The sequence below is a fragment of the Cygnus atratus genome, chromosome 2 (genome assembly GCF_013377495.2).
Source record: "Cygnus atratus isolate AKBS03 ecotype Queensland, Australia chromosome 2, CAtr_DNAZoo_HiC_assembly, whole genome shotgun sequence".
NCBI lineage: Eukaryota > Metazoa > Chordata > Aves > Anseriformes > Anatidae > Cygnus > Cygnus atratus.
The window spans coordinates 32,427,357-32,451,955 of NC_066363.1; the positions used below are offsets into that span (position 1 = coordinate 32,427,357).

The window sequence follows — 24,599 nt, forward strand, 5'->3', positions numbered from 1 at the left end:
AACTATTAAAAGGTCTCTTTTTCTTGGAAGAGCTCAGAATTTAAATGAGCTATCAGCCCCATCTATGTGTGGGGAATACTTCTGAACTTCTTTGCAGAAGTACTTTTGAACAGCAATTTCAAAATTGAACAGAAAGCCATGTAGGATTATAATTGTCTTTTTTACTGATTGGAAGTACTTATATTGGTAATTGTTTATTACTAAACCCCAATACTGTTCCCTAAACATAGGCACCCAGTCCCTTTTTAGATGCTGTAGGGGTACCTAGGACATTTGCACAGGACTGGTAGAAGTAACATAGAATGTAGAGGAGACCCACACTTGTTCTGTGTGGCCACATGAGATCAGGCAGAACACCCCATAATGTCTGAAATGGGTCCATTTGGTTTGGTTGTGTTTGGGCAGCTCATTACCCCCTTAAATAATGAGAAAAATAAAATAGAAAATATAGAGATAAATGCAAAGATAAATTTTATAAAGACAAATTTATTAATTAGAAATTTTATATATTTTTTTTAAATAAAGATTTGGAGATCTCAGGTTTGTTGTCCTTATATCTGTGTACAAGCAGAAAATTGCCATGTCGCATTGAGAAAAATCTATTTGACCATTTGCAGAGCTAATTAGGAGCAATGTAGGTTATCTTCTTGGAAGGAAATCTTCCCAAGAGGTGGGAAGAGATTAAGCAGCTGGATTCCCTTGAAATCCAGAATAAAAACATGGAAATCCTTCTGGAAGGTAAAAGGCAGGGTAAGCATAAGTTGCTTTAAAATGTTCCTGAGATTTCTGAACATGATTTTAAAACTTCTCCATTAAATGAGCATCTGTCAAAACAAAGGAAATGCTAGATTCAGATATTTAGAAAAGAGACATTTCTTTTAAGCCTAAACTTATTCTGAGTTATGGTCTTGTGCTTAAAATTCAGTTCTCTCACTTATTAAGACAATCTTTAAACAGTTCTGCAGTTTTTCACAGATAGGTTATATAATTTCAAGTACTTATCTTTAAAGCATATATAAATACATATCAAGTAAGAAATCAATTACATTTATTTGTATTTTATTCCAAGAAATGTGTGAAAATGGGGTTCAATATTCAGATTTTCCCCCAGATCTATCCCTTTTCATGACAGGAGGTAAGGCTGCTGTAAACGTGCAGAGATAGGTTATGTTTTCTTTCCTCTACATTACTTTTGAAGAGGCACTACTGGGATTTGAAAAGCCCTCCAGGATAAGCTCTCCTTGAGTTCAGTATCCTGAATCCTGCAGCTTATTTCCAACATAACTACATTAATTTTGGGGGTTCTTTGGCAGCCAGAGAGAATAAGGAAGGATTCCGCCAAGCACAAAACTCTTCAGATCAAAACCTAAGGATTTAGTTCTTCCTTCATCCCATCCCATGTCAAGAAGCCAGGCGGGGCATTTCCGTGGGACACAGAAGTCAGTCTAACATCCTGGGCCCTCTGATCTGTCTACAGGTTTGGTCAGAGTCTCTTAAGCTCTACAGGGTACAGCAGTTTTTTCTGTTGTCTATAACAAGTGATAATTGGTCACAGATGGGGTCATGTTCTCCTTTGCACAGAGGAAATGGTAAAGTGCAGTCCACAGTGTGCTCTGCCCAGCGGGACCCTGCAACAAAGGCACGCAGGGGATGCATGTCTGCTCTCATTGACTGCGGCGGCCAAGGCTGAATTTGGCCCCAAGTGCAACAACATTTTTAGGTGACTAAATTTAACATCTTCTAGTAAATATTCTTCTGGCTTGAATTTCAGTCTGAAGCAGAATTGACAAAAACATTGTGATTGGTGGGCTCCCAAGCATGCTTAAAATCTTATACTGGACAATTTTCTTGCAGAGTGTGAAGTATGTGCTTCTTTCTTGCAATCTGTTGAGCTGGCATTTAGGAGGGGATGGTAATTGAAGTGGAAAGCTTGTACTCTACAGCTTTCCCGCTGATGATGAAAAGTTGGCATTTTCCCCTTTGTGGAATTCAGTGTGAATCTGGGGCTGCTTGCCAGCTAGGCAACAAGCATTGCCAAGAGGGCCTGGACTGCGTTAAAAAGGGGTTATTTGCCAGAACAGGTAAGCATTTCTCTCTCCAAAATGGAAATATTCATGTAAGTGAATATGGCCTGAGATCAGTTTAAAATTGCATGGTAAACTTGGTCACATCCTTGTTCTTAATCTGATTCTAATACTAGAAAATAATTAACACTGAGTCTAAGCCACCTGTCAACTGCTGCTTGCATAAGCATGGAGCCCAGAAATTGGCCCAAAAATAGAAAATTAGATGGGAAAGGAAAGTGGAGCGAGGTACATGCCAGAGGTCAGTATGGTGGCATCAAAGTCCACAAAAAGAGCAGTACTACTCAGGAAGCTGTTTGGCCGAGGGAGCAAAATATTCCTAGTTCAAATTTACATATTTCCAAGGCAAGGCATGCACTGGTTTTCAGGAACAGGTAGTTGCTAATAACCCTTCAGGCTTTTGAACCTATTTCCTAGGGAAAACTGTCATTTACGTACAACACTGTAACTGTGGATCACAAAAATACCTGCCTAAAGTGTTTATATATAAAATCAGAAAGTGCAGAAACTTTGAGAAGATCGCTAATATAAGAACATAGAGGACCAGAGGGCCTGTGAGATCTTTGAGCTTAGTCCTCTGTAATCATGGCAAGACTCAGAACAACAAAGCCCAATCTTTGTGCTGGTATGCTTCTCACACAGTAAACCTGGGAGAGGGAGGTTGTAGCACTTCCCTCCGCAGCCTAAGCATCCCTGTGAATCTCACCTGCCTTCTCCTCTTCCTCCATGCCTGTCAGGACTCTCCATGCTCCTCACCACACTGCAACAATCTTCCCTGAAGCTAATCTTGGTGCTTTAAAACATGACAGGGCTAAGACTATGCAGATACAGCTAGATATTCCCACTCAGTACAGACTGCTGTAGTTTCAGATTCTCCCCACATTCCCAAAGATCATTTCAGATCACCTCCTGGGTGAATGCAATTTCGATCTTTATTTCCATCTTCAGATATCTGTTGATATGACTCTGGCAGCCTTTGATGACCCAAGTGATTTTTGCCCATTTACATTGTTTTTCCTACTTTGAAAATGATTAGCAAATACAGTTTCTGCTTTCATCTGCTGCTTTGGGCACAAAAGCCCGATTCAGCCATGTAAAAGCTTTGAAAATATGACTCTTTGTTTCTGGTCCAAACTGTCTCTCCAGTGGTTTGGTTATTTCTGCACTGACTTGAGCTGTTCTTCTGTGAAAGATTTCTTTCCTAGCAATGTATTTCCAGTGCTCTTTTCAGCTTCCATTCTGCTAGCCTCCAGGTTTAATAGACTTCATGATCTGAATGCCAATAAGTGTAGGAGGGAAGGCAATGGTGCCATATATGCCAGGTGTAGAGTAATTGCTTTTGTTCACTGTTGGGTCTAACTGTTGATATTTTCCAGGGTCACTGCTATGTCTGTACAGTTCTATCCAACCAGTGAATAGCTGCCAACAGAAATTGGACTTTCAAATGCAGACAGTCTCATTTCAAAGTGTATAGAAATAGCTGCCATTAGCCACTGGCTTTATTTCTACAGTGTTTTTGTAACAGTACTGCATTTGGACTGAACAGGATATATGATATAATAAACTTACTTCTGGAACCTGATGTTTCCCTGATATGGAAGAGGATCCAAGTCGTGTCTGGTTATCCTTAAGGTTAGGAGGCAGAATAGCTGTGAAGCAGAAGTTGAGTTTTGAATATGACATGAAAGTGTTGTGGAAAAAGGAGTTAAGCAAATGATCAAACAAAACTATTATACTCACATCACCTACAGATCTGTTAGTAGAGCTAATAGATAGGATAATGATTGGAATAATAATTGTTGAACATTTGACCCTTTTTCATCTTCTCTTTAGTGATTGATCAGTGTATTCTGATTTCTGAAGACAGATTTGCCATTTCTAAATATTGGTCTGATATGTCTAGATATTCGAATGCGTTCTACATGTTAAACAATTTACTTCTGTACTGATGAAAAGAGGTGTAATTTATATATTAAGAAAAATCAAGACAATTTTTTTGGATCCTGAAAGAATCTGAGAAGAAGGCAAAAAAAAATTTCCTTTTAATAGGAAATATCTTCTAGCTATGTCTACATTGTTTGCGCCTAGCTTGCTATTTAGTACAAGAGATCTGCAGAAAGAATCTCAAGGTGCTCAAAGAGAAAAGCAAGATACAGCTTTGAAATCTTTCATTTTGGCCATTTCGTACCTTGTACTCCAGCATTGTTTATACTTTTACAGCCTGGAACTATTATTTCCTTTCTAGGGAGTGAATTGATCATCAAGACCTTAGGAATTAGGAAATTGTCAAAATAGAACCTTAAGCTACTCTCTAATTCCTCTTCTGTGTTCCTACACCCAGTACAACCAAACAGAACTTCAGGACTTTTTCCTTTTCTGGGCCAAATGATAGATTGCTTTAAAAAGAAGCTAGCAAGTGATAAAAGCAAGTGCTACTTACCTACATAACTCAAGGTATGAATTATTAAGAAAACAGTCTTTATTCTAAGATCTGTGAAGCTTGAGCTGTTGGTGGCCATTTTCATAAATGCACAGTTTTACCTCAGGAACCTGCAAGTAATCAAATAGAGTAATCTATGGAGATCGTGAAGTGTAAATGTTTCTGTAAATCTGATTTTCATTGTAATTGCTCTCTTGGTTCTAATCCATGATACCTATTAGATAGCAACAATCTTCCTTTGCAGTCTGGCCTTCTCAGTAACTGAGTAGAGCTGGGACCAAGTCAGGTTCTACCAGCACTTCTCTGCATACTTGCTCACTGTGCAGAATGGAGTGATTTATGCTATTTGAAAACAAAACATAGTGCTATTGTTTCTAGCCACAAGTAAATCTTCCAGCTGCAATCCCATATGGTATTCTAAGGAAATAATGACGTGAACAGGCCTATTCATTTTAGTACTGAGACACCAGAAGTCTGGTGATATTTGCTATGTCTTTATCACTGACAGGCATCCACTGCTGATCATACTGGTAGGATCCAAGAAGTTCTGGGATTTGTAGCTGAGCTTGCTTAAAATAGCACCACTAAGGGGATATCTACACTGCAGTTGCTTCTTACTTTGTGTGCTTGGATCAAAGCTGTTTTTATCTAGTTGGTGGGTAGCAATGCAGTGGTAGCAACCCCGAGGACAATCTGTGATGGCTACTGAAGTATTTACTTCACAGGGGAAGCTGCTTGGGTGGGCTTCACTTGACCTAGTTTAAAGTAGGCCCAGGCATGCTTAATAAAGGAGTTTTGTCTGCAGTACAGATGTCTCCTATCAATGATGGTTGAACTTCCTTAGCTTTTGAGAAGAGAGACTGATGTTGATATTACTCTTGTTCACCTTGACATGGTTGGCACTACTGACTCTGCAGAAAGCACACCTCCACCACCAGCAGCCTGTGTGGAGAAGTGGTAAAGTTGGCTGGTCTCTAAGCACAGTTCAAGGAAAACTTAGTTGTTTGAAGATTTAGTACAAGATGGGGCATTTAGCCCAAACTATGCTTTACCCTTTTTCTAGGAAAAAATATATGGACAAAAAACACAAGTAGATGAATTTCAAAATACAGTTGTTTTTCAGTTGGTTGTCATCCTCATGAATTGATAGGGTATAGTAATTTCTGATGATAATAATAGTAATTTATTATGATAATAATAGTAAATACTATCATATGTTTATCTTTTGCAAATCTGAAATCCAAATTAGGACTAATCCACGTCCTATGAACAGAAGAAAAGTACAGTATGTCGCCATGTACTGAAGTATCAGAGTAAAATGGAAAAATACTGTTATCTCCAGATCATAAATGGGGATTTAAAATGAGTGAGCAATTGTTACGGAAAATTAGTGTTAAAAAGGTGGATATAACAAAAGTGTCTAGGGACACTTTGTCCTGGTTTCAGGTAGGACAGAGTTAATTTTCCTCCTAGTAGCTGGTAGGGTGCTGTGTTTTGGATTAGGATGAGAAGAGCGCTGATAACATGCTGATGTTTTAATTGTTGCAGAGCAGTGCTTACGCTAAGACAAGGACTTTTCAGCTTCTCGCTCTGTCCTGCCAGCGGGCAGGCTGGGGGGTGCAGCAAGAGCTGGGAGGGGACAGACCCAGGACAGCTGACCCAAACTGGCCAAAGGGGTATTCCATACCATCTGACGTCATGCTAAACAATATATAGGGGTGGCTAGCCAGGGTGGGGGGGCCGGCTGCTCGGGGATAGGCTGGGCATCGGTCAGCAGGTGGTGAGCAATTGCATTGTGCATCACTTGTTTCATACACATTATTATTATTAATACTATTATCACTATTATTATTATTATTGTTATTATTATTTTCCTGTCTTAATAAACTGTCTTTATCTCAGCTCACGGGCTTCACTTTCCCGTTTCTCTCCCCCATCCCAGAGAGGGAGGGGGGAGGGTGAGCGAAGGGCTGTGTGGTGTTTAGCTGCCAGCCAGGCTAAACCACAACACACTTTTTAAAATATTTAGGTACCTAATTTTCCTCCATGGGAAGTGGTGAAGGATGGCTCATATTCATTGCAGGGAATAAATAATTATGTGTAGTATCTCAACACATCCTTCTGCTACTTTATTATGATGCAGCCCCACGCAAAGAATACACAATTAAAACTGGCTAATTAAAATGCAGTTGGTTCTAAAAAAAACTTACTTAGAGAACTCTTACTGCTGGTCTGTTTAACCATTTTTATATACTACTTTATTTGAAATTAATGCAAAGCTAGTAAAAACAGCTGTTTTATGTTTTTCTTCTATAAATCTTAAAATGTGTAAGATGGTTAGATTCAGTAACACTAGAAAAATGAAGATAATAGAGTGTACACTTCAGTTCCAGTGTGGCTTCAGTAAGGTTTTATTTGGAGTACCCAGCTGCATATACAGACACAGTGGAATTTGGTTTGTGAGGAACCTAACAAAAATTACACAAATAACTAGCATTTTTTTAATGAATAATACACAGACATGCACCTGCTTCAGAGACTCGATAGATTAGTCTTGCAGCCAATAGAAAAGCCCCTTGGAATTCAATTACATGGCTGAAAAACAGAAAACAAAATCATGGCTATACTTTTAGAACTCTAACCAGCAAAATGTTAGCAGTTCCTGGGCTGAGCTTTTCCTGAGGATTAGATTGTTTCAGTTTGTTTTACTTCCCTGTGTCTTATTGAAAATTTATATTATTCTATTCTATTCTTGCAGCTGGAGCCTCTCCCAGAAGATATTGTGCACCAAATTCCCAATAAGAATGCAATAGCTTCTTTAAAAAAGACCACTGAAATTCAAAGTATGTTTCTCAGTTTGGGTTGTTGGGTTTGGGGTATTTGTTTATTATTAATTAATGTCATAGAAATTAAACTGCGTGTCACAGAAAGCAGCAGGCAAGCTTTTTATGTATAAATCCACATGCTGTGTCAGTATGTGTATATACATATGTATATATATATATACACACACTTTTGTTTCTTTGTCATCTCTTTGTTTGTGCTATGTATTTATCTCTGAAGAATTAAGCCACTTTAATTATTTAGAGCATTCTGATGCTTGAATATTCCCAAATCTCTCCATTCCAGATTAGTTAAATGAAATAGGTGTTTGTCAGTGAGGGACAGGAACACACAAGTAAATCAGAATTCTAAAAAATATTTTTTTCAGTCTGTGTAGTCCTTTACAAGATACTCACTTTAAGGTGTAGAAGAATTTGAAATAAAATGTAAAAGCTCAAACTGGGCACTGATCCCTGGAACAATGGTGACAAGTATGTTGTGATTTTATCCTATTTCTAGTGCAAGCAATACTTTGCTTCATTTGTGCGCCTTGCTTCCAATCCTTTATTAACCAGATGCTTTGGGGCTTTTGCTCTGCCCTCACAGAAAATTTTTCATTTTGCCATCAGTTGCCTTAATACATCTAAGCAGACCTTCCTTCATTTCTCTAATCTTCTGCTCTGTGCCATTTTACCAAGGCAGCAGGAGCTTCCTGACTTCTACTGTTTGCTGGCTCCTTAACAAAAACAAATGGATAACAAATGTTTTTACTATGTTAGGTTAATCACAAATAATTGGGAGTCATCTCTGTAAAATAAAAGCAGCTTTTCCATCATGCATTATCCACTGATAATGCAGTACTTTTAAATCTGACGTTAGTAAAGAGATGATGAAAATTTATTGTAGGTGTATAATTTATCCTTCATATCCAGTAGTTACCCAAATATGTACATGCTCTAAGTAAATTAGCTGTGTATGATAAATTTCAGTATGTTAGTTTTGCTGAGTGGTATGTCCTAGGGTAGCTTGTGAGGTAGAATCTTTCTTAAAGTTCTCTGTTAATTAGCCGGTAGGAGTCAGCAATGTAAGGAAATTTAAATCCTGTGCAAGATAGTATTGATTTACAAATGATGATAAGGACTGAAAGCTACACACAGGGCACCAGAGATCTTAAAGACAGCAGGAAAGAACATCTAAATCTGTTTGGAATTTAATGTATGTGTTAAATGCAATACATGTTTAAATGTAATGCAGGTACTTAATGAAAAATGAATCTGAAACAGACAAAAAGTGGAGATGAAAAAATAAATAATACTGGATCTAGAAAGGCATAGTGTTTTACCGGCAATGCTTATGCATCAGTGATGGCCATTTAGAGAGAAGGAAGAGACTTAGGAACAAGGATATGTTGTGTGTCTCAAAACACAGTCCAGAGCTCTGCAGAGTGGCTTAATTTTGCTTGTTCAGAGCAAACTTTTGTTTGAGCAGACCCAGTACAGCCATGGCAGTCCAATGAACTTCTGTAACCTATACCAGGCTGCTCAGGATTTGGAGTTATTTGTACATAATATTTTTGTCTGTTTGATTTTTGGTCATTTTGATGTTGTTGTTTGTTTGTTTCCCAGCTATTACCTAAAAAGTTATGTGTGCATCATTTTGTCTGGAGAGAGGCCAAGTATTAGAAAGGAATGTGTGTGGATGACGGAAAGGAATACTGAGGAAGTTTAGTAGGTTTTATGCAGGACACATAATTAGATGGAATTCAGAGAAGCAAGTACATGTTGAATGTTACAGAGTTATGCAGGCTGAAAGTGGTGGAGGTGGAGGAGCACCTACAAAGGTGTTGAGAAAGCCTGCTTTTTCTAGATGATTGCATGTGTCTTGGGCCTATTTCTGTGATCCAATTTTGATAAAGAATATTAGCAATATTTTAGACCAAAAAAAAGTCCCTCCTTTGTGTTTGTTTCAAAAAAAAATTTTGAAGATACAATACCTAGACAATGAGAGGAAACAATTTTTTTTTGTAAGTGGGATGGAATTTGTATAAATGTTTTGTTTGTGACAGTGATCTAAAGCTCTTTTGGAAATGTAATACATTTGGAAGTAGTAGTTTCCACACCCATGTAATATGGTATTTCTAAACAATCCTGTTCATTAGCTTTAATACAACCCCCAAAACAATTTTTTTCAAGCAAGCCGTGGTACAGCATGTCCAAAGCTATTGGTGAAAGGCAATTACAAATGCCTGTAACCAGGACAGAATCATTCACTTTTATTATTTCCTGGTTATAAACAGTGCTCCCACAAATCTTTGAGGGGGACTTAAGCACATATTCATGCTGAAAGCCAAAGCATATCTAGAAGACTGATTTGGTTTGACTGTTACTTCTTTCAAACAGTGACTGCTGTTCAAGTTTTGTATGAATGAAAACAGCAGCATGCTCCCTTCTTTTCCCTGTACTTCACAATGTTATCAATGAATGTAACAGGACTGGTAGAAATCCACATCCCAGCATAGCACAGTGGAAACAGCATTTTCAAAGATGTAAGCAGTTTGAGGTAGATGTGTCTCCTTTAAGCTCATCTAATTGTCAATCCACAGCATATCTAGGGTTCCTAACAAAGCTCCTTTGCAGCTGCGATTGCCTCTCCATTCCACGAGACTTTGCCTGCAAATCTTTCGGTTGAAAACATATTCAAGCACTGTGTTCTTTATGCACACTATATATTTGTTGTTCTTTGTTAAGGAAAACTTGCAAATCTGTTCTGCTTACCACAGGTGTGCATAAGCTTTCTGATTTTAAAGAAAAATCTACCAGTGCTTTTTCACCAGCATCAGAAAGCCCTGCACAAGGTACCTGCTACTACCTGGATGCTATTCCTAATTGGAACTGCTTTAAAATTTCCTCCCACAAACCACAAACAGCCTGCCATGTACTCCCCTTCTCCAAAATCCTCCACTGCAGCATAGGTGCTGCCACCTGCTTCCTCACCAGACTTTGCTACCCCTCGCTATCGCTGAAATGCTTCTGTAACACAATTCATAGTGCAGGGAAACAAGAAAAATCACTGATCGCTTGGGAGCGAAGGGCAGTTAAATGGGCACAGAGAGCCTGCTAATATGCTTGAATTGGCCCTGAGTTTTAGCGTTACAAGAAAGCCCGGATTCAGGGGGCAGCTGGTGTGTGAGCCTGTGTGTGAATGAACGAATGTGATGTAGCAATACTCACTGATGCTGTTTTATTGTTGCTGCAGGAGAGCAGCACAGTGGTAGCTGGGTACTAATATTTTATTTTATGAATAAGAGCCCTTGAAAACTCCAGCAGTGAACATGGGTTCATTTCTTTTATAGGCAAGAGGGGGTATTATTCCCATGCCAACAGATTTGATTTTCTTGCACATCTGTTTCTGCAACAAAAACCCCACCCACTCTGTGAACATTTAGCTCATAAATTATAGGGTTTGAATTGGGTGTATATTGCAAAGACTGACTTTTGCACATATGATCTGTGAGAACACTGTGGAATGCCCGTATAAATTTTTGTTTGTTTTTAGTGTATTTTTTAATGAATAGAGAATATGGTCTCTGAGCACAGTAATAATAGAGAATATTTTTGTCTTGTTTTTATAAAATTTGCCAGGCTCCAATCACTGAGCCTACTGCTATGTACATAACTTTTTAGCTGTGTCTTTCATGCTTTTGGAGCAAAGCCAACCTTCTAACACTTAATCTCAACTTTGTAGGATACTTAATACACTTTACATTTTATCCCCAGAAGGTCCCTGTTATTTAAAAATTCTGCTAACTACTCAAACGTGCACACTATTAGAGTTCAAAGAAACACTCTGGCCATGCTCACTGGTTGTTCTTGCAGATTGACTTGGGCTTTCATCTTGCAATGATATTTTTGAATAAAGACATTTTCAGGCTTTATTGACAGCTGCTTTCTCACTGGAGGGAAAAGTTCATCTTTGAAAAAGTCTGAAACAGTGCTGAGAGCCATGTTACCAGTGAGGGAGTTTTCAGCAGCCTTTGTGCAGCACAGACAGCACCACCACTGGCCTGGCCTCCCAGCTGTCAAAGCCTCCAGCTACCCTCCGGATAAGCACCTCTCCTCAGCCTGCTGCCCAGCTGCCAAAATTCTCCTTTTAGCCCTTGGAAAAGTCCCCTACTTGATCCCCTCTCTTTCACAGCTGTTGAAACCCTCCGTCTAATTCCCAGATAAGTACCCTGACCCAACCTCTGCAGCAGCTGCTGGAAGCCTCTTGCTAAACACTGCATAAGCACTGGTCCAGAGCTCCCAGCCTTCCCAAAGCTCCTCATTTCCAGGTGTCATCCACCTGGCAATTAGTGAGTGCTTGGTGGATTACTGGGTTGTAAGAAATACATATGTAAATTCTTACTTTTCACTGGGTCACCACTAATCATCCTCCTTTTCTTAACAGCTCTGCAGTAGTGGGACATTTTTTATGTTGCCCATAAGTCACCTGCCACTGTTCTTGGTGTGACTCAAGAAGCTCCTTACTGTCTCTTCTGTAGCAGGCTGAAAGATGAGGATGCTCGTGTTTTAAACCCACTGCTGTGTTTTTACACTGCAAACTAGAAAGCTCTATTCCTTATGATACCTGGCAGCTTTCCAGCAACGGCCAGTTCATATATGAAAGTTTTAAAGAAATTATTGTTCTAGTATACGCCCTGAGGTTGGAGGAGAAAGAACATCCAGGACTAACAAACCTGATTGTTCTGGCAACATCCCTTCAGTCCAAGCTGGCATTTCTGACTTTTTTCCATTTTGAGACAGTGCTGTGTGAGCATGTTGTAAAACAATGTTCATTTTTCTAGTCCTATTTATTGTGTATGCATCAGCTGTCTGCAACACCAGAGCTTCTAGGTATTAACCCTGCCCTGAACTCCCTTTACCTTGTGAAGATAAAGCCAATAGCCTGTCTGACAGTATGAGTTCATTAGGCTGCATGTTACTCCACCAGTTTATTACCTTCTGGGGAAGGGTGTGACACAGCCCTTGGAATGAAAGCGCTTTCCAACTTGGCATTTGTAGGTTCAGAAATATACTTTGCTGCAGTTTGAAATTTCAATTGTGCTGCTTACACTGCAGTGATTTTAAATTATAATCACCCGGTGTTGAACTAAGTGATTACTATGCTTGTACCACCGTGCTAGCTAAAATTCCCATAAATTACGATGTTATGTTTTCCTTAGGCAAGTACTGGAAGTCAGTGGAGCCATATTCTGTGCCAGTGGATTGTGCTCTGGCTGAGTCTCAGAAACGAGAGAGGGAGGAGACAGAAACAGTATCTGCTATGGCCTCCCTTTCAGTGGATGTTGAACAGTGCTTTCCTCAGGAAGGCAGCAGGTAAGCATATGCAGTTATTGCAGAGAGCAAGGCCTTTACTTTCCAGTCACACGAGATGCAGAAGACAGATAGACTAAGACTTGTTTCAAAATTGTCTGCTAATTGAGCTACCTGGAATTTGTCATCCCTGAATTTAAGTTCTCCCTACTTGGCTGCTGGAAACAGAGGTATTCTATGCTAACATATTTTTGATGTGTGTAATTCTTTACTAAGGTTCATGAGTAGTAAAACAACCTGATTTTCTCCTTGTGTCTAAAGCTCTCTACTATAGAAAAAGTGCACAATTGGCATTACCTGTATGAAGATAATAGACATATTCAAGTGTAATCAACTGTATTCTTTTTATTGGAAGCAATTCAAAACTGTTTTAGCTTTAACTTTCTAGGAAAGCATCTAACACATGGTCAGATAAATTTAATAAGGGTGGACTTGAATCATTATTAAATGATATTAGATAGGCATTAAACGTTACTTCCCTGGAAGCGATGGAACAGGGCCAGTATAAAACTTAAAGCAATCCTGACCAGGATCAGGGCCAACATCTTCTGCCTACTGTGCTGAAGGTACCAGCTAAGAAGGAGAATGATGTTTTTTCCAGCTTGTCAGCTGCTTTTTTAGGTTAATGAACATTGCTTTCATTTTCACAGCCTGAGAAAATGATACAGTAACTGCTGTTGGTTTTCTGCCAATTAAAGATGAAAAAAAAAAAAAAAAGGCCACTGAAGACTATGTGGTCTACAAAACAGTACTTGTTCAAAGTGACACCAGGAATCAGAAGAATCAGAAGAGCCACTGCAGAAGTTCTCGAAGTTTCCTATTTACTCATCTGAAGGACAAACTTCTGTCCTTCTCCAACAGAGGAAGACCCAAAGTGCGGGGAAGTGTTCAGTTTCCATCACGAGAAAACAAGGAAGGGAGGAGGAAAGGAGAAAAATCCCTTATAAGGAGACTCATCAGCTCCCTTCATGCTGTGGATTGGAGCTGCATAACAGCAGGAGAGAAAGGAGGGAGCTGTGGGTAGGCAGAAGGGTGGTGGGAGTGGGGCCAAAAGGATCCATGGTCCTACGCCGTGACAGTGATTTGTTTGATTTGATTCTTGACTCCTTCACGGGCTCTTTTATTCAAAACTGGTCCGATAGGCAGCTGAAAGCATCCAGGGGGATAGTGTGGAGACAGCTAAAAGCTATGGCTGCATTTGGAAGTGAACGTCTCTCTCAACCATGAGAGCATTCATCTGTCAATAAGTTAGCATATGGGGCTCAAAGGGACACACGGGGCAGAGCTAGCTAGTAAAGTTTGCAGTGTTTACATAATTACCTTTCTGATTTTAATTACATTTTCGTATGCTATGGCTATTTTTGGTCTAATATTATTACAAAAAAATCCATAAATCTTAGGGAAGGATCCAGTGATGAATGCGAGACATATTTTAGATCTGTGAGTGTATTAATCAGTGCTAGGCTAAGGAATAATGCAAAGTTTTTCATATAGATTTGTGACAGTCACGAGACACTTCTGTTAGCCAGGGACAGAAAACTGGGGATCCTATTCATGTATGTATGCACAGCTCTGAAAGACATGGAATTTTAATTAAAGTGTTGGAACAAAAACAGTCAAACAAAGTAAAGTTTTAAATTGTGTGAAAAAGGGTCTGGTTAATTTTGTATATTTTTATATTGCTCAGAATAACCAAGAACTGTATTTGTTATGAGCCTCTAGTCACTTAAAACTACAGCCATCAAGAGCAACCACTGATCTTACATGACTTGAACAAAATAACCCTTTGACTAATGCTGTACTTAATTATTGTATTTATTACCTACCCACTGATAACCTGTGACAGTTTCCACCCACTCTGAAAACAGCATTTCAGAGCAGAGCTGAGAGAAATGGAAAAAAAACGGATGTGCTGAAATGTACACAAGTGGAATTCATGTGGCTGCCAGATTCATTACACTTCATCAGTCCTGGGCTCTTATGGGGGTGAAGCCCATCGTGATGAATTGTTCTGTGGAAAAAATGGCTTCGTTTGAAATGTCTTTGGTGCTGCAGAAGTTTTTCAGCGGCACAAATAAATCTTACATGCATGTATCCCTGATTCTGTTTCCACATTTGTAACTCTAAGTTACCCAAAGTCACCCAAAGCCAGAGAGCAACAGCACAACATAAGCATTATCTCACTGAGCCAAAAGTGACACCTAGGTTTTGTGAGGCTTCAGGATATCACTCTCTTGGCTTTCTTCCTGCTGAATGTAAAGAGGAATATGGGATCAAAAAGGGTCACCCTGACAGTCTGATTTCAAAGGCGCAGGCCACAGAGCCTCAGGGAGACCTGAGGGGACCTGGCTGCACTTTGAGCATGAATGAAACTCTAGCACAGGATTATAAATCCAGGGATTGATTTGACATTGCACACTACAGTTCCATGCCAGAATAACTTCATTCATTTAACAAAAGCATACTGTTCAGTTCATAGATGCATACCAACACAAGCTGGAGTAACGTAGTGATGTCACAACTTTACTTTTTCACATTTGTTCCATTTGTTATAATTAAGGACCAAGTATATGATGCTCCTTCTCCAGCCTCCTTCTATGACAACTGGCAGGTCTGCAGGGACATGAGGAGTCCTTGGGGCTCTTAAGTGGACCCCTCTTCCCTATTGTAGGTGGCAGTCACCTTCTGAAGATCTATCGAAAGCCTTTGCATTGAGTATTTTTGGGGAAAAGTTAGTTGTGGCTGGCAGGGCAAGTTCAGAGCAGAAAGTGCCATGGCTAACAGGGCAGCCTGAAAGGTTCCTTCATTATGCCAGGAGCCAATTAACTTTCTCTTAATAGCCACCATGGCTAGCCAGGATGCTAATTCTGGTCCTGTTTCATTGAATCAATGACAGACATCCTGTTGACTTCAGTTTTGGATGGTTGGGCCTGCAGATGAAGAGTGGCAGCAAAACTCTTTGTGGGAAACTCTTGCCAGTTATGTTGGAGGATATATTGGTGTTTGAAGTGAGATGACTCATTTTAAACTCAGATTTTGGGTAAAGCAGCTCTTTTCCTGGCCAAGTCATATCTGACTCATTTACCACTGATGAATAAACGATAAAATGCTCCTGGCTAAGGCCCCTCTTAAGTTTTTCCCTTTCTTTCGTCTCTCTTTCTTTCTTTTCTTCAAGTGACAGTGCAGATTATTTTTTTTTATTTGATTTTCTCTGACAGGCTAAATGAAGAAAACCGTGAAAGCTGCTACGCTTTTTGTGTTTAATTTTACCAAAGCACAACTCTGCATTTTAAGATTCAATTGAAACTTGATTACAGACTTCAGAAGAGAACAGATATAGAAAAAAGCCTTTGTGGATAGGAAAGAAAACATGCATGATGCTAACAAAGATTTAAATGCTGATGCAATTAAAGGAACCAGCATGCCCTAGAAAGCATTTCTAACTACCATAACTTTTGTGTGTTGATAACTGCTTATTCCCTAAGTGAGATACAGATTTAACTGATTAGAATTTTGCTTTGGCCAGACATCTGTTTCAGAAATCTTGCTATGAAAATATTCAATACAATGCTGTCCATGATACACTGGAGCTTCTGTACATTTCTTCTTAAAATGGAAAAATAAAAGGGTGTGGAGGGAGATCTCTGGCACTTACTACTTTTACAGCAAACAGTAAATCTTGAGAATGACATTTATCAGGATTTGACTTTATGGCCCTCATTCAGCCAAGTATAGGTTTTACTCAAATGGAAATGAAAACAGTGTCATTTTTAGATATTTCTCTCAGTGTTACTGAGCTATCAGTTGCATTTTGAGTCATGCTGCAATATATTTTATAGCAGTGAGACTGGTTGAATTGTGGGGTACAGCTAGCTGCCACCTAGGGCCACATTCTGTGTTTGTGCATCAGCTCACAGAGCTTTGCTTAGCGTATTGCTGTTTGGGTATCCACTTCAGCTGGGCTGAAGAACCTACATCTACCTGGCCATACCCCACAGGATCTGAAATCACAGCCAGGCTCAGGGGCCAGAGGATCTGCAGCCTTATCTTGCCCACCTTCCTCTCATCCCCCGATGGAGGGTGCCTAAGGAAGAGAACTGGGAACAGAGATGTTGAAAGACAGCCTTGCTCTGCTTAGTCTGTAGGTCTTGATGGCTGTATCTGACCCATCCTGTGTAAAAGCTTCCAGGATACCTACCCAGGATACCTTCCAGATATAAATTTTTCAAAGGTGTTTTTCAACCATCTTGCAGTTTTGGTGTTCAGGTAGTGAATCCCACAGCTTCATCAGGCATTGCACTTCTTTTTCTTTGCTCTAAACTTATTAACTGGTAAATTCACTGAACATTCTGTAGTTATGAGAAATCAAAGATTTTTTTCCTTACTTTCTCGTCCACACTTAGCTGTCTCAGGACATTTTATTCCTTCTGGTATGAAAATAATTTCTTCTAATCATTCTTCTTGCCCCTATCTATGTCTTTTCTATTTCAACTTTTATTTTTTGATGGAGTAAGGACTGCATCCGGGACACCAGGTGTTGGGCATACTATATATTTATAAGGAAGATTAATGATGGGCATTTTTGTTGTTTGTTGTTCTTTTCTACTCTCGTTAACTCCAAGCTCTCTAATTGCCATCATAGTATATAAAAAATTAAATCTGTCCCCCCCCCCCCCCCCCCCCGCTTTGTGTATTACTTTGTATCTGTTTACCTTCTTTTCCACTCAGAAATGGTGCTATGGGCTTGAGGTCTGTCTAGTATCTGTAATTTTGCATCATCAACAAATGTTATCACCTAAATGTACTGGTACTCTGCCACGTCTTCTTGAGATGCTGTGGAATATCCTTCCATGATGAACATTCACCAGTATTATTATCCATTTCCTATGTTTGATGGATTGTTAATCCATGGCAGGACCATCTCTCATAACCTAAGTTCCTCAAAGCACTTGGATAAAATTTTTGGAAGACTTTCTTTGCAGAGGTATCACTTGATCCCTCTTCCTTCAGTTCCTTCAGAAACTTCTAATAAATTCGGGAGGCTTGACTTCTCTGCAAGAGTTAAGTCTTAACTCATAGCCAAATTACTATTATCTAAATGCCTATTAATTCTGTAATTTATTATAGGTGCTATCAATTTCCCCAATACAAACTTACTGTATGTCCTGTAGTTTCCAAAATGGGGATTGCATTTCTTACCCTCTCTACCTCCGGCATGGATGCTGAATTAAGCAGTGGAATATGCTCAATAATTATTTATATAGAAACATCATGATTACATTCCCTTAGAACTCAGTGGACAAATACCGTTTGCTCTTAGCAATTTGGCAATGTTTAATATATCAGCTTGTTCTAGTGCTGATTCAGTTTAAGACAGTTCATCTGCAAATAATAAGATCTGCCTGATGCTTCTCTAGTGAACAGAGATATAAATAGTTCATTTTGCTCTTGTGGTTTACCTTCCTTGATGCTCGTTTTATGCTTTGATCATTTCTTCTGATGTATTTTGAAAGATCCTTTTATTATTAGTTTTTATGCCTTTAACATGTTGCTCTTCAGATTCTCCTTTTGGCCTCATTGTGGGTTTATATTGAACTTGCCAGTGTTTCTACTTTGTTTGCCTTATTTAGTCATGACTTCCTCTTTTGAGAGCTTATGTGTATTTACCTTATTGTGCTCTTAAACTGTGAAGTTTTTTTTCTTTTAGTTCCTTTTCTTTGATTCATACAGAGTCAATTTTTACTAGGATATACACTTACCCAGGATCTCTAATATGATGTCTTTAGGCACTCTCCAAATCATCTTCATGGTTTAGAAATGTACCTCTTTTTCCCCAGCTCTTTGCTACCAGAGGATCACTTTTCAATTACAATGCTCTTCCTTGAGACAGCTGAGTTAAATTAGGAACAGATTACGGCATAAAACAGCCATACCCCACCAGAAAATCTATCTTCTGTTCAGCGATTTTTGCGACTTGGAAGCATACCTTGAATTTTTATTTTTATGTGTGTGATGATGTAGCTATGAGGAATCCCTGTAATTCTAATTTATAAAATAAGGTAAGATAAATGTTTGCTTTTTTTGGATGGTTTACAGGATTTATCTGTTTTTAAATATTGACTTAAAAAAAAAAGTGCAGATACGAGCTATTTTAAATAGCATTCACATTAAATAATATGGTTGCCATTTACTTACAACTGCCACAGAGCAGTACGTAAAATGTCACAAGTTTAGCCAGACTTTATCCATATGGCAGGATTCTCTCATCTCCTCCAATTGTTTTAATATAATCATTTGTTTTAGCAGTAACTACGAAGAGACTATTTCACTCTACAAGAGTGTGAACTGCATATAGAGAGGGGCATAGGTGAGCACCCTTTATGGCATACCCAAGTAATTAGACCGAATGCAAGAGGGCTCTGCTCCTAGGCACTTGCAATTTCAGTGAGCCACCATGAAGCTTTATGAAAAATCACAGTTGTGATTCTACATTCATTACAGTCCCAATCTGTGCCATTTGGGATCTGCCAATCCCACAGATCAGCCCAGATCAGACCCAAGCTCACAGTTACATTTCTGAGGAATTAGTCAGAGCATACAATATGGGTTGATTTTTTGCCTGTTTTGTGTTTTTATGCCAACTTCTTGTCAGCTACAGGAAGACAGACTGAACTGATATAACTAACAATGACATAATTGAGGTAACATAAATTTGGCCTGTCAGACTCTGCCCCCTTGATTTTTTATTTTATTTTTTGGAAAACTTTTGATTTCAGCTGAATGGGTATATATTGATTCACCTCTCAGAGTTATATGATTACAGTGTTTTTTGTTCTGTGCAAAGGGCTCTAATACTTTACTTGCTCTCTCAAAAAGCTCTGGCCTAAGCTGTTATCCCATAAAGATGCATGTTTTTAATGATAAGCTGTTGGATAGATCCAGTGACTTCTCTTGCACAAATAATTTGAAGTTAAAGCACATGCACGAATCTTCAAAGCAGACTGGAGAAGGCTGAAAATACTCACACTGAGAGACAGCAGTTGGATTTGCCAAGGCACCTGAACCTCCTCTCCATTTCCAAAAAGGGCTTAGCATCTTGTGCTCGCATATACAAATTTCTACTGGTGCCTAGGCTCTGGCTGTTGCAGAATATTGGGATGTTGTTGGAGTGTGTTAGAATATACTAGGACACAGCACTCAAGGTTAGTCCTGGTGCTCAAAAGTGCCCTCATCAGGGAGAAATTGCCCAGGACTCAAACCACGAACGCGATCATCTCCGAGTTGTGCTACGTTCATGAGAATGTCAGTCCTATAGGCCAAATACATGTGAGCAGACTTGCATGTACTTCTTCCCTATCTCTTTATAAATAACCCAAACTCCCATTTCCACTTCCAGAAGTTTTCCAGAGCTCCATTCCTTCCTACTCTGCCAATCTCCAATTGAAATCTATTGAAAACTACTTCTTCCCAGTCATTTATTCACAGCACAGCCTAAAAGCTTAACTGTTACCTGCTTTCAAACTGCTCTCTTCTCAGACAGCCCCATAAGTCCCCGAGTGTTTAAGAGGGCCTACTGCACTTTTACTTTATGCCAGAGAAGCAGGTCCTCCAAGAGTGGCTGTAGAAAGTAGGAACATATAGTCAGCACAGGAGCGATATACAACAAGCATGGTCTGTACATGGAGTATGTTCCTTTACTATACCTGAGGACCTGAGCAGCAGGCTGAGCTCCATCCCACCTCTGTTGCCAGTGTGCCGCCTCTGCCACAAGCCAGAACAATGCAAGGAAAAATAAAAAGACAGCAATGATTTTTTTTTAAAGATGTCTCAATAAACATATTTTGGTAAGCTCTCTGGGCTTCTACTGCCTGTTGAGGAGAAGTGATGCCCTGCTGCATCTGTGCATAGGCAGGACAGTGCTTCCACCCAGCTTTGCTCTGTCCAAAGTGGCCCCTGCTGCAGCCTTCCTTGAAATCCTGCTTCACATCCCCACTCAGAAACAAGGGAGCTGCAGTGGTTATTGTACACATGAAAATGTCTCCGCTGTATAGAGAGGAACAAAAGACTAGAGATTTATAGATTAACAATCTTTTCTGGTTACTAACCCTTTGGAAAGTGATTAGTCTGAAAAACATCTTTTTCACGTAGCATTCATCCAACTTATTTTTCAATATACTAGCTGTAATCATTCCAAATCATAAAGGAATAACCTGTATAAAACCATTTAAAGAGACACTTCTGATTTTTTCATTGGGAAAGACTTTTAATAAAGTCCAGACTAATTTAAAATTCTCTGGCTTCCTTGCTAAATAAACTACCAAAGCCCATGCAAGCCCCCATTAATTACTTCCCTCTCCACTCCCCCCCATGGGATCTCATGAGCTTGTACTTTCTGAAGTATTTTTTACTGAAGCTAATCATTATACCGGCTTATCAGATTTAACTGTTAAATGCCTGTTTTATTTATTAATTTGTGTTTACTTTTCGCCCTCCCCTCATTTCAGAATTGCTTGAAGTGATTAGTTTTAAGGAGGTCTTAGACTCATTTCTATACTGTATCCTGCCAGATTGAGGTGACAAATGGTGTATGTCAAAATTCTTACACCCTTCAATGGTGAGGTCTCACCGTGGTCTCAAAAGCTCCCCATTTTATAATTACCAGCATAATCCTCGGTTGCAGTAGCTTGTTACGTACTAGGAATTATATCACTTCCCAACGGCTTGGTGTATGTCCCCATTTGATACTTACTGGATGTTTTAGAGCTCATCTTGCCTAAGCTGAATGTTTCCCAGAGGCTTTCAAATAAAAGAAACACTTATGATTTGATGAGATATTATTAATGGATATCTGTCTATGACAGCGATCTGTTAATAAGGTTTAGGATTTGGTCTCAGAAGTGGCAGGCAGGCAGGCAGGCAGCCAGGCAAGGAATTTATTAAAGCACAGAATCAAAAGTCAGAGGACTGAGGAACTCCACAAGAAATGTTGCTAACTACTTGGCTACTAGTGAACCATTTTGTTTTAATGGTATGGGCCCACTTAGAAAAACAAATGCGTGTATTTTTAGTTGCAGATGCTTGCAAAATAAAAGTATCACAGCTATTTTTTTCACAAAATTATTTGATTCTGTTGACACAAAGCATGTACATTTCTGGACAAAAAGTTATAAAATATTCTGACATATTTTAATATAAACAGGAACATTTTAAGTGATTGCTTGGATCTAAAATGTTTTTCCACTTGACATTTGTTTATACTTCCTAGGAAAGAAACTCTATTTATGGATAACTGAATAACACAAATAAACATCAGAGAGAGCTGAAAAATCAGCTTTGATTATGCATGAAAATCTACAATGTCATTGTGTACTCTTGTGCCGTGTTCTGATTGCCTGTTTATTTTTACAGAGCTGCTGGCGAGCCCATGGAAGAAGAGCCAGCCTTGTGAAGTGCCAAGTCCTCCCTGATATTTCCTGTGGGTGACATCATTGTGTATCCCCCCAAAGCACCCTCAGACATGTCTTGTCTGCTGCTTGGGTGGCACGGATCAGATGGAACATAAACACTGGGCACAAAACTCTGAATAGCAGCTTCACTTGTTCTTTGGATGAACTTGAAAGGGCCCTAAAGATTCCTTAAATGTAACCGCTACAATTCTAGAGTTACAGTAAAACAGGCTTGGGAGAAAGAGCCTAGAGCATGCTTTTTATATGCTGTTTGACCCACTCACCAACATGAATTGTGAAATAGAGTATTACAAAATTCTACATGATAGATTATAGATACAAGAGTTGCAACAGCCAGCAAAATACTTGGTAAACTCCATGAATCACTTTCTGACACTTTTTACTGGGTAATTTTTTTCATACTGTGTTAAACTGTTAATAGAATTTGTTTTCTTTGCTTTGTGTAATGAAGAAAAAAAACCTTTTATTTTACGTGCTGTTTTTAACCCCTTGTAATGAGTTCTTGCAGAACGAGTAAAAGGTGTGTAAACTAAGATGAGGGATTTTAGCTAAAGGGAAAGTACTTCTTATTGTACTATAAATCCCCCAAAGTACTGTGCTTGGTGGTGCTTTTTTTTTCTTTTCCCTTTTCCCGGACATATCTCCCCATTTTATGTAACCTTTTCTATCATAAAATCACATTCACGATTCCCTAAAATGAGCGACCTTCTGTCTTTAAAAAAGTGCTGTACCCGCCGTAGTTGACAGTAGCTCTCACCAGATGTGCAGCAGAGATCAAGTAGTCTCTGAAAAATGGATGGCTTTCCAAATGTGTTTTTAGTTTGTTCCAAAATGTTTCTGTGTCCTGACTCTGAGAGCAGCAATCGGCAGCGGCTGCGTGCAGCTCATTTGGAGCTCAGGTGTTTCCGTGGAGGTTGCGTGGGGAACGTTTTTACAGGTTGTCGTGTGAATACAGACTGATTCTTTTATGTAGTCCTGCACCGAGAGAGCTGATGTTGCTTGAGAAGTTTCCAAGGGTTTAGGCTTTATTTTAGATCCCCCAAATGCAGCAAGCTTTCCCTGCAATGTGACATTAGCTGTTTGATTCTGTGTTGGTGAACGTGACATAGAACTGTGCCTTTAGCTGATAATGAACGCTTAAACTATTACACGTGTTGCCTTACCATCAGAGAAAGAGATAGGGCATGTATGTAAGATGACTTCAAATGAACAAAATTGTGCTACAGCAACTTTTATTTTGTTTACAACTTTCTCACCTAATGAACCCTGGGAGATACCTTGAAGTATTCTGCCTGCAGCCAGTATTTGGTAGCTCGGTTGGCTTTTAAAATCAAATGATGTTCATTTTTATACATTTTCCAAACTGAAAGTATGTATTAAAGCCATAAGTGAAGACTGTCATGCTTTTTATTCTGAAATCTGAAAGAAACCTTAATTAAAACAAGATTTTGGTGAAGGCCATGATATGAAAGATAGGGAACAATATGGTTTCAGTTATAGGCAGACTCAAACCTGTAAATCAAAGATGAAAGATTTCACTCAAATAGAATTATATAATTCTCTTTTGTTATGCAGTCAGACTATATCTTTCATGCATTTGGGTTTGTTTACGATTAGCATTTTAATTTTAAAGACTTTTATTACTTACACAAAAGCTCTCTGCTACAAGTTAGAAATCTGAGGCATGCTTTGAAAAGGGAAATCTAAAAAAGGAATGTCATTTCCTATAATGCAAAGTAAACTTTTATTCCAAAAGGTTTACTCTAAAATGGACGCATGCCCCTCAGAAAGTAAAATAAAATTCTACCTGCCATTTACAAGCCAAAACCATGCTCATTTTAGTAATGCAAAGGGTCCCAGCCGGCTAAATTAACTCCTGGTGCAAGCCACCTTGCCTGACTTTGAGCTGTTCTGAAGGGACTGTTCACATGACTAAAGCAATCAGAAGTTCACCCTTTATTTTTAGCAGACTTGTGATGGCAATCTTACTTGCCATTTACTGCAATTTACTTGTGGTCTTCAAAGAAGTATCCCTTCAAGGAAACCAAGGACCATAGCTGATCAGTTGGGTAATTTGTAAAGCTTTTCACATTTTGAAATAATAGCTGCAAAATTTTAATTGAGTGCACAGTAAGATCATTTTAGAATTAATCCCACAAATGTAAAATCTGTGTCCTTAGCTTGCATGAAATGGAATATGAATTGCAGCTTGAAAAGTGATTTACAAACTTTGCCAATTAAAATCTATATTCTGGGGTGGAAATCAGCTAAAGCTGTCCTTTGTAGCTGGAAATGCTTTTAAAATTCCAGAATAATTTGAATTAAACCACATTATAAACTCACACTTATGCATTTATACAGGCATACTCCCAGACAGACAACTAGACATGCTATTGGTTAAAGTCAGGATCAT

At 39.0% G+C, this 24,599-nt stretch overlaps 1 protein-coding gene and 1 long non-coding RNA gene across 2 annotated transcripts in view; one reads left to right on the forward strand and one right to left on the reverse strand.

Moving 5' to 3' along the window:
• Positions 1-23,759, forward strand: part of HDAC9 (histone deacetylase 9) — a 477,431-nt gene extending 453,672 nt beyond the window's left edge. The window contains exons 25-27 of the mRNA XM_035562425.2: positions 7,283-7,367; positions 12,569-12,722; positions 22,128-23,759. Of these exons, the coding sequence (XP_035418318.2) occupies positions 7,283-7,367; positions 12,569-12,722; positions 22,128-22,167 (279 nt within the window). The 3' untranslated portion in view covers positions 22,168-23,759. The remainder of the gene's footprint in view (positions 1-7,282; positions 7,368-12,568; positions 12,723-22,127) is intronic.
• LOC126913165 (uncharacterized) lies at positions 655-4,626 on the reverse strand. Its single transcript, XR_007707782.1, has 3 exons — positions 4,525-4,626; positions 3,654-3,733; positions 655-824 (listed from the first exon to the last, which is right to left on the reverse strand). It is a non-coding gene; the product is annotated as an uncharacterized LOC126913165 (long non-coding RNA).
• Positions 23,760-24,599: the final 840 nt, after the last annotated feature.